Below are 13150 nucleotides of genomic sequence, written 5' to 3'. Positions count from 1 at the left end.
AAGCCTGTAGCCAGCAGGTCTACCTGAAAATAAAAAAACCTAACATAAAGTCTTTCAGAGAAACTCAGTAGAGCTCCCTTAGTGTGTGTCCATTCACTCCTGGGCACAAAGTCTAACTGAGGTCTAGGGGAGGGGCATAGAGGGAGGAGCCGGTTCACACCCAGTTTAAGTCTTTATAGTGTGCCCAAGCTCCTGCGGATCAGTCTATACCCCATGGTCCTGTTGGAGTCCCCAGCATCCTCTAGGACATAAGAGAAACATTCATTTGTACTGAATCTATAAATATATCACGCTCCTCACCATCAGCACATTCTGAACACCAATGATACACCATATAAATCTCATACATGACAAGCAGAATCCATACAAAGATCATAACAGAGTCTCTCTGAAATTATACATGTGGCACAAGGTGTACAAATCTCTGTTTATTTACAGATTTACAGTGTGTGAAAGATGGCACCATACGAAGTGTAACATATCTAACAATGTACAGCCTGAAGGCACAGTACCAATGAGCTCAATAACAATAACGTGTGCAAGACACAAGTACATTTCTCTTTACATTCAGTATTTAAACATACTGCCCATTCCTATATACATTATATTGGAATAACCCCTTCACTCGTGATATAACCCTGTTTATTGCAGGTATTGTGTTATTTCTGTCCTTGATCCCCCTCTTGTGGTAGTGGAGAGTAGTGCATCTAGAGGGATGTGTGCAAGTGTGGCAATTAAGCTTTTCTTGTTGTGAGACGGTTTAAGAATATTATTATATATAGATTAGTTTCTGGTTAGAGAGTGTTTTCAATAAATGCTGAATGACAGACCATCTTCTTGTTTTCTCCAAACATTATATTTTAGAGGCACTGTGTGTGAGCACCCTATCGCCTGTAACATTGTCTGAGCCATTTTCCTCGTGCTATTGGATAAAGCTATTTAGCTACTGTATACTGTATATCCTATTCTCACCATATTCCTAGAGGAATTGACATCTTTGTGAATCAACTCTCAAGTCCATCCCAGCATCCCCTATTATTCTTCTTACAGGTGGGGTTTGTTGGCTAAAACAATTACATTTGCCTTTAAAGACTCACTGGGGGAAGGGAATGCAAATGTTTGAAAAGTCAGTCTGGTGTCTTATTTCTTATCTAATAGACAGGAAAAAAAACACACACCCAACCGACTTTTTAAACATTTGAATTCCCCCCATTGAATCTAAAACACAAGTTGTCTTGTATGAAATATACACGAAGAATGTATATATGCATAAGAGGTTTAAATACCATATAGTAAGTGTCATCAGGCTAAAGTGGTTGACAACAGAATAATAGTTTGTAATCAGCTGCATAACAAATGTAAATACAGTGGTAAACATCTAATTGTATAAACATTTGCTTTGTGGTTAGCTGTAATCAATTGTTCTAGGTTATCAGCCATTTCATGTGGAGAAGAAACCACTTCCCTTCAATTAGAATTAAAAACAGAGTTATATGTATAGAGTCTCTGCTTTTTTGCAGCATACTAGCATCATATGTAAGGATTGCTTCTTACATGCAACACAGATCTGCTCCAACCACCTGTGTGAGTGTTCTTAGTAACTTCATAGAAGACACTTGTGTATTAGGTTTAATGGTCCTATTATATCTCCTCACTTGATACGGAGATAGTGGCTTGAAACCAGGCTGTGTACTTACTTGTCTCACAAACAGCACAGATTTGTTTTCTTCTGATTGTGTTATGGCCTTTTCTATAGCTATAACCAACTCTGAACTGGTGCAATAATAACCCAATTAAATAAGTAAACAGACATTAGTCCAAGAAAGGCAAAGTTGTGGGACAGCCTCTGAGCTAAAATATCCACCGCAACTCTAATGTTAAATCCTGCAAGAGGTAGCGTACATCCAATCTTCCGTCATGCTGGGATTGATAATCTCCAAGTTTTCCAGTTACAATATATGATCTTCACATCTTCCAGTTTAATCCAGGTCTGCTTTAGCAGCTTTAAGTCTTAAAGTGTCTTCAAGAGAAAAGTGAACATTAGCATAGAGGGTGGTCCATAGGAACACAATACACCTACAAGGTGATCAAATATATAAAACTATATTTCTAAACAATCACAGTATATTCAAGGGATCCGGAGTGTAAGAAGTAGCTGCAATTATTTCTGTTCCGTGTGCACGTCAGTGTTTAATCTCCAGTATGGAAGGATTGTGGTCCAGGATGGCTAAAATGATTTTGTCCATGTACTGTCGTAAACGCAAGTTAATCTCTTCTTGTTCTTTTAAGGCCTCCATAAGCTGAAATTAAATCGAATACAAGTGAGTGTTTTTGATTTAGTTAGGATAAGTATATAGGAAAGGCTTTCACTTTTCAGCACATTATTGCTTTAGCCAACAGTCTGCTGACCACTCTACCAGAATATATTGCACCTCTATCTTAGCTATAGCAAAGATCTTAATGCCTAATGCCTGGACCTGTACATGAAAGCTGCTGCCATATTACTGACCGATATATAGAGATATTCTGTATCAGTGATACTGGTGGTCTTACCTCATCCTTAGAGGCTGAGTCAATCTCTGCTGCCAGAGACTGAGCCTTTGTTTGCGTTGAGAAGAGGTTCTTTGCTTCATATAAGCTGAGACTGAGAATCTGTCCACTGAGATCGTCATTCTGGTCCCGTAGTTTCTGGTTATCCTGCATAAGGAACAGACAGCAAGAAAAAATAAAAAAAAATCTTGAACTCTCACTCCATTAAAACATAGGTAATGCTTGAGATACAGATAAGAAAGTGTGTTCTGTGCCAACGCTTCCTGATCACTTTGATGTCAACATTGCTGTAGGAAACACAAACAGCAGTTACAGTCAGCTGTTCATGCATTGACAAACGTCTTGGTAAACATATTATATAAATTCGGCAGTACTGAGGTTCCTTCCCCTCTGTCCAAATGTTAGAAGCTTGTATGGAAACTCTTTGCATAGATGGGATCATTGCCCTAAGGGCCCTACACATTTGTCGATCCGCCGCCGAGCTGTCCGGCGGCGGATACGGCCGACCCAGGGAGTGAAGTTTCTTCACTCCCCCCCATCACCCAGCTTCATAGAAGTGCAGGCAAATATGGACGAGATTGTCCATATTGGATCGCATGCACAGCCGACGGGACAACAGCGATGAACGAGCGCGGGGCCACGCATCGTTCATCGCTGGTGCCTCCACACTCAAAGATATGAGCGGTATATCGTTCATTAATAAACGAGATCGTTCATATCTTTGACTGATATCGCCCAGTGTGTAGGGCCTATTAGACTCCACCACTATATTACAATTTCTGAGCAAAGACAGGAAGGATTGATTTATTGATTGATTGATTGATTGATTACATGTTGTGTTGTGACCCCACACATGGTGCCATCAATTACTTTGATATTACCCCCTGCCTTTGTTTGCCAAGTGTACTATACTTCCCTAATCAAAGACCACCCAGACCTCAGGAAACCATATATGAGCACCCCAATTGTAGCTGCATTACCATTTTGTGGTCCCCCCTCCCTATATATGCTATATCATGCATGACCAGTGAACAACACGATCTTGCATTATTATCTTATCTTTATTTGTATAACGCCAACATATTACATAACCTATTTACAGTACTTATGTCATGTACATCAGTCTCTTCATCAAAGGAGTGCATTTTGTTAACTATTGTAAGCAATTACCGGTCATAGATTACCAATTCCACCACAGCTTACAAATCAAAACCAAAGACCAAGAGACAACCACTGTAATTTAACCTAACCTACAGAATGGATATTGGCCAGAGATTTAAGAGCTAAATGCTTTTGTTCTCTAGTTGTGAGAGGTGCATTGCGAGCGCTAACATTTATCAGGCATCAGCTGGTGCACTCCAGTCCTCCTTCTCCAAAGGGGAAGAAAAACAAAAATGTGTGTGATCTAATAGGGGCCAATACACCACAAGAGAAATTAATGGTCATATTTTCATTAGCATTCAAAAGGTGGTTACCATTTTCAAGCGTCTGATCTCCTGCTCCAGCTCAGACTCTCGAGTTTTAGTGTTGAACTCGTGCAGTCCAGATGATAAACTTCTTCCTCGGCCAGACCTCTCACAATCTAACCGATAAATCTGCAAATGTTCAAGCTCTTTGCGCAAGTCCTCAATTAACTGGAAGAATGGGGAATGACTAGTGTTAGGATCTATTTAGTGCTACATGCAAATACCCCAAAATAGTGATGTCAAACTGATTATTGACCACTCAAAAGTTTAAAGGAAATAGGACAACATGGAGTTACTTCTCAGGAACAGTCACAAAGGAAACCGTGTCACCAAGTGGACACATTATGAAATAGTCACAGTTCTTGCAGAGTGTCGCCGACCAATAACTTAGAACTATGCATGGCTTCAGCATAGGAATAACCAAATTTTCTAGCAGGAAAAGAAAAAACAAAACAAAAAAATAAAAACAACTTAAGCTCAGACAAGACTCGCCTCTTGTGTTGCTTCCCGTTCCCTCTGGAAGTTTTGACGGTTCTGACGCAGTTTGTCCATCATTTTCTTATACAGATCCATCTCATCTTTAAGCCGTAGACTGGTGTCTTCCAGTTTATCAGACATTCTCTGTCTTTCCTGAAACATAAAACAAAGTCAACATGGTGGCTGGTTCCACATGCCGGAATATAGGAAGCTTTTATTCATTTGGCTCAGTGTGCCTTGTGTATATATTTACATAAAAGTTATATTGTCCATTTACATGTACGGATGTAGGTCTGCAAGCAAAAGCTCTTATAAGTGCAACAGAGCAATAAACATCTTTTTGCTATGATCCAAATGCATCCTGTCTGCGATCCTGCATTCCTAATAGAAAGTACGAGGTCACTAGAAATTAGGCAGAATAACCAGACAGCAGTGCTACAGCAGCTTTGCACCCTCAGAACTATGGGGGTAATTCCAAGTTGATCGCAGCAGGAAATTTTTTAGCAGTTGGGTAAAACCATGTGCACTGCAGGGGAGGCAGATTTAACATGTGCAGAGAGAGTTAGATTTGGGTGGGGTGTGTTCAATCTGCAATCTAATTTGCAGTGTAAAAATAAAGCAGCCAGTATTTACCCTGCACAGAAACAAAATAACCCACCCAAATCTAACTCTTTCTGCACATGTTATATCTGCCTCCCCTGCAGTGCACATGGTTTTGGCCAACTGCTAACAAAAATCCTGCTGCGATCAACTTGGAATTACCCCCCATATGTGCTTCCCGGAGCCAAGATGTGGCTGCTATGACCTTCCACAACGGAGAGCACTACTTTAGTGCACAGTGACCCTAAATGAGTAAGTGGTTTGGCAGTAGTGGCTTTCCTATAAGACACAAGCCTTGAGGCACCACCTGCTGGGGGGGGGGGGGGAAGGGGGGAGAGTACAGCTGGCCCCTCTGCATCAGGGCCTCATCAGACCAACGGTCAGGTGATTTTTTTTTGTCATTAAACTTACTTTATTTAGTAAACGCCAGCTAAGGGGAGGAAGGGGTCTTGGGTGGTAAAAAGTAGTGCAGAACGTGGGGCGGGGGGGGCGGTTGAGATTGGTGATACTTTGGCTATATATAGGACATTGGAAGTGGCCCCAACATAAAGGGGGCGTGGCTAGGAGTGACATGATGTGTATGTGACAGGCAGCCTGTTGCTGAACTGTCCGCAGAGCTCTTCAACCGAACGTTTTCCACAGAGTTAGATCTGGTTTACAAATCAGTATGGTGCAATATACACTGCTCAAAAAAATAAAGGGAATAAAGGGAAAAATAAAGCAGTGTATATTTATATAGAACTCCTGGAGCATATTCTACAGATTTCTTTTTTTCAAGTTTACATAACCGAATAATGTAAATAATAAAATTAGTGGGTGAGTGACAATCTTATGCTTAGTGGAGGCCTGACCCAATATCGACCTCACGGTCCAAGTGGCACCCAATTGACAGTAAATTGTGTCAAAGTCGAAAAATATTGCAGTACACACCTCCGTGCGCGTACTTGCTCTGCTGTGCGTGCGCATATTCGCAATTTGCGTATTGTCGCTCCCGCGGACCTGCGTATTAGCGCGTGGTATGAGTATTTACGGTAGAGTTTGTGAACGCATGGAAAGCTATCAAAACATATTACATATTTAATCCGAATAGTGCACAATGTACACATAGTACCCCTGCACCACATCAAAAAGTAACAGCAGTTTAAATGGTAACAGAACAAAGGGATTCACCTTTACAGAATAGGAGGGGACAGAACAAGGTTATAAGGTGGTATTTGGTATCCAGCTGTAGGGTATTTTAAGGGTAACATTCCGGTGTTGGTTTGAGGAAGATCGCATGTTCCTGCGGATAGTTATGTGCAGGAGCAGAATATAGATATAAACTGTATTTACTGTACATTATGTATGCGGCGGGAATCCAGAGGAGACCACCCACAAGAGCAGTTGGAACAGACATCGCCCACCTATTCAAACCGACCTATGACCTCTCCTGTACTGTAAATGACCATCCCTGTATCCAATGGACAAAGAGATTACAGTATCCATTGTGTTAAGTTTTGGATGAATTGTATAAAGAGAGCCTGCTGCAGGCCTGGTCAGACACAAGACTCACAACGTTATCTATCAGATGACGGAGGACCAGACTGGGTAGCGCGGCGAATCCACTCAAGTATGTACAATTGATTGTAGCCATTATTCTGTTGTATTGTATTGTTTGTATTGTAACCCCCTTTCAGCAATAATACGCTGTGGTGTCGGAACCCAGCGGTTTAATTACAATCTGGTGTCGTGTCTTCATTGCCCTGCTAAGGTTTAAAGTGTATTATCATTGCATTGCACAGCTGTTAAGGGTTTACAGTGTATCTCTGGGTGTGTACGCGCTGTGAGTACTTTGTACCGTTAGCACGGCGTTTGTACGCGAAGTCCGTACACAGCACAGGACTTTGTATGCTAATAGCGTACAAAGTACGTAGAGTGTGTATTAAGTATAGCGGCCACAGCGTCTCCATGGTAAAGTGTGTTTAAGGTGTGTTTAAGGTATAGCTTTCATTCCTGAAGATAAATCAGCATTATCAATTGAAATGTTAAAGTTACTGTAAAAATAGTTGATGAATGGATTAAGGGTTAAAAAAAAAAAAAAAAAAACATACATAGCTACATTATAAAATATACTGCCTGCACTTTCCATAATCATTTGCAGAATATAGTGGACTCTGCACACATACATGAAAACTCCTATAATCTCTAAGGCCGCTGCTTCCTTACCTCATCTACTTTCTCTGTGTGCGATTTCAGTCTGCTTATTGTGGTTAATAAATCATCATTCTCCTCTTCCAGTTCCATAACCCTGAACATAAAACAAAACCATATAAAAGTAGAAGTAAAAAAAATAAGTGAAAAAAGCTGCAATACAGATATTTTCAGGTTAGCAGCAGCACCTCATGTTGGTGAACAAGATTATTCATGGATTTAGGGTAACCTATTTAAAACCTCCTTTTACAAAATGTAATTGTAGGGAATTCAATTGTTTATCGGTGTCCCGCGGAGCTATTCAATTTTTTGACGATTGGCAGAGACTGCATTACTTATTGCGCTTGTTGCACTCAAATGCACTGGGTTTAGACGCGTAAAGCGGCTGAACTGGTGCAAAGTACTGGGCAGCGGTGCCATAACGGAACTATGGGCGCCCAAACAGCTGACTTTTCATGGATTTGTGTTCACCACCTCAGAAGGGTGCAAACAGAAATAATACACTCACACCCGATCACCCAGAAAAATGTTATAGTTTTGTCGGGCGCCCGTTACTAATGGATGCCCCCCAAAAAATAAAAAATAAAGTAACTGAATTCCCCCTTAGAGTTATGTATTGTATCTAAAAGGAGTACTCTAAAGCAGGTAATTTATTATCCAGGTTTTTTAGATTTCCTTTTGAGCAGACAAATGTAAACAGATCTGTCCATACAGCATTTTTGTATAAGTAATGTTAGTACAAGAGCTTGGTCAGACTGTGGCAGATGGTCTTTTACTATGATTTCTCTGTGTTGGGTTATGGGTTAAGGTGGGTACACACTGGCCGATATATCGGCCGTTCTCTTGAACGGCCGAAATATCACGGGTCCGTCAGCCAGTGTGTACGGGCGATATGTCTGTGAACTCTGTCGTTCAGAGACATATCGCGTCGGCCCCGCAGCACAGCCGGTGGCCAATATATCTAACGATATATTGGCGTGTCGCTGTGTGTGTACCGCCCGTACACATGCTGCGGCAGCCGGCGGTGATTGACAGCTGAACTAGGCGGCCGTGTGTACACGCCCAGTTCATTACGTCAGTCCCCGATGGATTGAGCAGTATGTATGCTCAACACACTGCCCGATCCGTCCATAGATATATCTGCCGATCAATTGATTGGCAGATATATCTATCAGTGTGTACCCACCTTATGTGTAAGCTTTTCTGGCATCTGCCACATTCTGATCACAAGACTCCAGGTATTCAGGGACATCTCAGGGTGACACACCCTTCAGTACTTTCCTCTATATTCAGCACAGACTGAGAGGTTAGTCTCACTATTTTTGAGAGTTGGAAGAACTTCAGATTTGAGGTGTCCTTTTTGCCACTTATATGTATGAAAACCACCAACACACTGTGTAAGGGCAGTGAAAAATAAACCACAAAATAACTTTGTATCAAAAATAAGAATTTACTTACTGATAATTCTATTTCTCGTAGTCCGTAGTGGATGCTGGGGACTCCGTCAGGACCATGGGGAATAGCGGCTCCGCAGGAGACAGGGCACAAAAGTAAAAGCTTTAGGATCAGGTGGTGTGCACTGGCTCCTCCCCCTATGACCCTCCTCCAAGCCTCAGTTAGGATACTGTGCCCGGACGAGCGTACACAATAAGGAAGGATTTTGAATCCCGGGTAAGACTCATACCAGCCACACCAATCACACTGTACAACCTGTGATCTGAACCCAGTTAACAGCATGATAACAGCGGAGCCTCTGAAAAGATGGCTCACAACAATAATAACCCGATTTTTGTAACAATAACTATGTACAAGTATTGCAGACAATCCGCACTTGGGATGGGCGCCCAGCATCCACTACGGACTACGAGAAATAGAATTATCGGTAAGTAAATTCTTATTTTCTCTGACGTCCTAAGTGGATGCTGGGGACTCCGTCAGGACCATGGGGATTATACCAAAGCTCCCAAACGGGCGGGAGAGTGCGGATGACTCTGCAGCACCGAGTGAGAGAACTCCAGGTCCTCCTCAGCCAGGGTGTGCCCCTGACCAAGTAGCAGCTCGGCAAAGTTGTAAAGCCGAGACCCCTCGGGCAGCCGCCCAAGATGAGCCCACCTTCCTTGTGGAATGGGCATTTACATATTTTGGCTGTGGCAGGCCTGCCACAGAATGTGCAAGCTGAATTGTACTACACATCCAACTAGCAATCGTCTGCTTAGAAGCAAGAGCACCCAGTTTGTTGGGTGCATACAGGATAACAGCAAGTCAGTTTTCCTGACTCCAGTCATCCTGGAAACCTATATTTTCAGGGCCCTGACAACATCTAGCAACTTGGAGTCCTCCAAGTCCCTAGTAGCCGCAGGTACCACAATAAGCTGGTTCAGGTGAAACGCTGACACCACCTTAGGGAGAAACTGGGGACGAGTCCGCAGCTCTGCCCTGTCCGAATGGACAATCAGATATGGGCTTTTGTGAGACAAAGCCGCCAATTCTGACACTCGCCTGGCCGAGGCCAGGGCCAACATCATGGTCACTTTCCATGTGAGATATTTCAAATCCACAGATTTGAGCGGTTTAAACCAATGTGATTTGAGGAATCCCAGAACTACGTTGAGATCCCACAGTGCCACTGGAGGCACAAAAGGGGGTTGTATATGCAGTACTCCCTTGACAAACTTCTGGACTTCAGGAACTGAAGCCAATTCTTTCTGGAAGAAAATCGACAGGGCCGAAATTTGAACCTTAATGGACCCCAATTTGAGGCCCATAGACACTCCTGTTTGCAGGAAATGCAGGAATCGACAGAGTTGAAATTTCTTCGTGGGGCCTTCCTGGCCTCACACCACGCAACATATTTTCGCCACATGTGGTAATAATGTTGTGCGGTCACCTCCTTCCTGGCTTTGACCAGGGTAGGAATGACCTCTTCCGGAATGCCTTTTTCCCTTAGGATCCGGCGTTCAACCGCCATGCCGTCAAACGCAGCCGCGGTAAGTCTTGGAACAGACATGGTACTTGCTGAAGCAAGTCCCTTCTTAGCGGCAGAGGCCATGAGTCCTCTGTGAGCATCTCTTGAAGTTCCGGGTACCAAGTCCTTCTTGGCCAATCCGGAGCCACGAGTATAGTTCTTACTCCTCTACGTCTTATAATTCTCAGTACCTTAGGTATGAGAAGCAGAGGAGGGAACACATACACCGACTGGTACACCCACGGTGTTACCAGAACGTCCACAGCTATTGCCTGAGGGTCTCTTGACCTGGCGCAATACCTGTCCAGTTTTTTGTTCAGGCGGGACGCCATCATGTCCACCTTTGGTCTTTCCCAACGGTTCATGTTCATGTGGAAGACTTCCCGATGAAGTCCCCACTCTCCCGGGTGGAGGTCGTGCTGAGGAAGTCTGCTTCCCAGTTGTCCACTCCCGGAATGAACACTGCTGACAGTGCTATCACATGATTTTCCGCCCAGCGAAGAATCCTTGCAGTTTCTGCCATTGCCCTCCTGCTTCTTGTGCCGCCCTGTCTGTTTACGTGGGCGACTGCCGTGATGTTGTCCCACTGGATCAATACCGGCTGACCTTGAAGCAGAGGTCTTGCTAAGCTTAGAGCATTGTAAATTGCTCTTAGCTCCAGTATATTTATGTGGAGAGAAGTCTCCAGACTTGATCACACTCCCTGGAAATTTTTTCCTTGTGTGACTGCTCCCCAGCCTTTCAGGCTGGCATCCGTGGTCACCAGGACCCAGTCCTGAATGCCGAATCTGTGGCCCTTTAGTAGATGAGCACTCTGCAGCCACCACAGAAGAGACACCCTTGTCCTTGGAGACAGGGTTATCCGCTGATGCATCTGAAGATGCGATCCGGACCATTTTTCCAGCAGATCCCACTGAAAAGTTCTTGCGTGAAATCTGCCGAATGGAATCGCTTCGTAAGAAGCCACCATTTTTCCCAGGACCCTTGTGCAATGATGCACTGACACTTTTCCTGGTTTTAGGAGGTTCCTGACTAGCTCGGATAACTCCCTGGCTTTCTCCTCCGGGAGAAACACCTTTTTCTGGACTGTGTCCAGAATCATCCCTAGGAACAGCAGACGTGTCGTCGGAGACAGCTGCGATTTTGGAATATTTAGAATCCACCCGTGCTGTCGTAGAACTACTTGAGATAGTGTTACTCCGACCTCCAACTGTTCTCTGGACCTTGCCCTTATCAGGAGATCGTCCAAGTAAGGGATAATTAAGACGCCTTTTCTTTGAAGAAGAATCATCATTTCGGCCATTACCTTGGTAAAGACCCGGGGTGCCGTGGACAATCCAAACGGCAGCGTCTGAAACTGATAGTGACAGTTTTGTACCACGAACCTGAGGTACCCTTGGTGAGAAGGGCAAATTGGGACATGGAGGTAAGCATCCTTGATGTCCAGGGACACCATATAGTCCCCTTCTTCCTGGTTCGCTATCACTGCTCTGAGTGACTCCATCTTGATTTGAACCTTTGTATGTAAGTGTTCAAATATTTCAGATTTAGAATAGGTCTCACCGAGCCGTCTGGCTTCAGTACCACAATATAGTGTGGAATAATACCCCTTTCCTTGTTGTAGGAGGGGTACTTTGATTATCACCTGCTGGGAATACAGCTTGTGAATTGTTTCCAATACTGCCTCCCTGTCGGAGGGAGACGTTGGTAAAGCAGACTTCAGGAACCTGCGAGGGGGAGACGTCTCGAATTTCCAATCTGTACCCCTGGGATACTACTTGTAGGATCCAGGGGTCCACTTGCGAGTGAGCCCACTGCGCGCTGAAACTCTTGAGACGACCCCCCACCGCACCTGAGTCCGCTTGTACGGCCCCAGCGTCATGCTGAGGACTTGGCAAAAGCGGTGGAGGGCTTCTGTTCCTGGGAACGGGCTGCCTGCTGCAGTCTTCTTCCCTTTCCTCTATCCCTGGGCAGATATGACTGGCCTTTTGCCTGCTTGCCCTTATGGGGACGAAAGGACTGAGGCTGAAAAGACGGTGTCTTTTTCTGCTGAGATGTGACTTGGGGTAAAAAAGGTGGATTTTGCAGCTGTTGCCGTGGCCACCAGGTCCGATGGACCGACCCCAAATAACTCCTCCCCTTTATACGGCAATACTTCCATGTGCCGTTTGGAATCTGCATCACCTGACCACTGTCGTGTCCATAAACATCTTCTGGCAGATATGGACATCGCACTTACTCTTGATGCCAGAGTGCAAATATCCCTCTGTGCATCTCGCATATATAGAAATGCATCCTTTAAATGCTCTATAGTCAATAAAATACTGTCCCTGTCAAGGGTATCAATATTTTCAGTCAGGGAATCCGACCAAGCCACCCCAGCGCTGCACATCCAGGCTGAGGCGATCGCTGGTCGCAGTATAACACCAGTATGTGTGTATATACTTTTTAGGATATTTTCCAGCCTCCTATCAGCTGGCTCCTTGAGGGCGGCCGTATCTGGAGACGGTAACGCCACTTGTTTTGATAAGCGTGTGAGCGCCTTATCCACCCTAAGGGGTGTTTCCCAACGCGCCCTAACTTCTGGCGGGAAAGGGTATAACGCCAATAATTTTCTATCGGGGGAAACCCACGCATCATCACACACTTCATTTAATTTATCTGATTCAGGAAAAACTACAGGTAGTTTTTTCACACCCCACATAATACCCTCTTTTGTGGTACTTGTAGTATCAGAAATATGTAACACCTCCTTCATTGCCCTTAACATGTAACGTGTGGCCCAAATGGAAAATACGTTTGTTTCTTCACCGTCGACACTGGAGTCAGTGTCCGTGTCTGTGTCGACCGACTGAGGTAAATGGGCGTTTTAAAGCCCCTGACGGTGTTTGAGACGCCTGGA

At 44.1% G+C, this 13150-nt stretch overlaps 1 protein-coding gene across 9 annotated transcripts in view; it reads right to left on the bottom strand.

The window, feature by feature from the left end:
* Positions 1-415: 415 nt before the first annotated feature.
* RAB11FIP4 (RAB11 family interacting protein 4) overlaps positions 416-13150 on the bottom strand; it is a 123531-nt gene continuing 110796 nt past the window's right edge. For all 9 annotated transcript variants that reach the window (XM_063960858.1, XM_063960861.1, XM_063960860.1 and 6 more), the window contains 5 exons: positions 7299-7380; positions 4509-4646; positions 4026-4184; positions 2554-2697; positions 416-2300 (listed from right to left, as the gene is read on the bottom strand). In XM_063960858.1, coding sequence (XP_063816928.1) covers positions 2184-2300; positions 2554-2697; positions 4026-4184; positions 4509-4646; positions 7299-7380 — 640 coding nt within the window. In that variant the 3' untranslated portion in view covers positions 416-2183. The remainder of the gene's footprint in view (positions 2301-2553; positions 2698-4025; positions 4185-4508; positions 4647-7298; positions 7381-13150) is intronic.

The sequence above is a fragment of the Pseudophryne corroboree genome, chromosome 3, assembly GCF_028390025.1.
Source record: "Pseudophryne corroboree isolate aPseCor3 chromosome 3, aPseCor3.hap2, whole genome shotgun sequence".
Taxonomy (NCBI): Eukaryota; Metazoa; Chordata; class Amphibia; order Anura; family Myobatrachidae; genus Pseudophryne; species Pseudophryne corroboree.
This window is presented reverse-complemented; position numbering and strand designations above follow the sequence as displayed.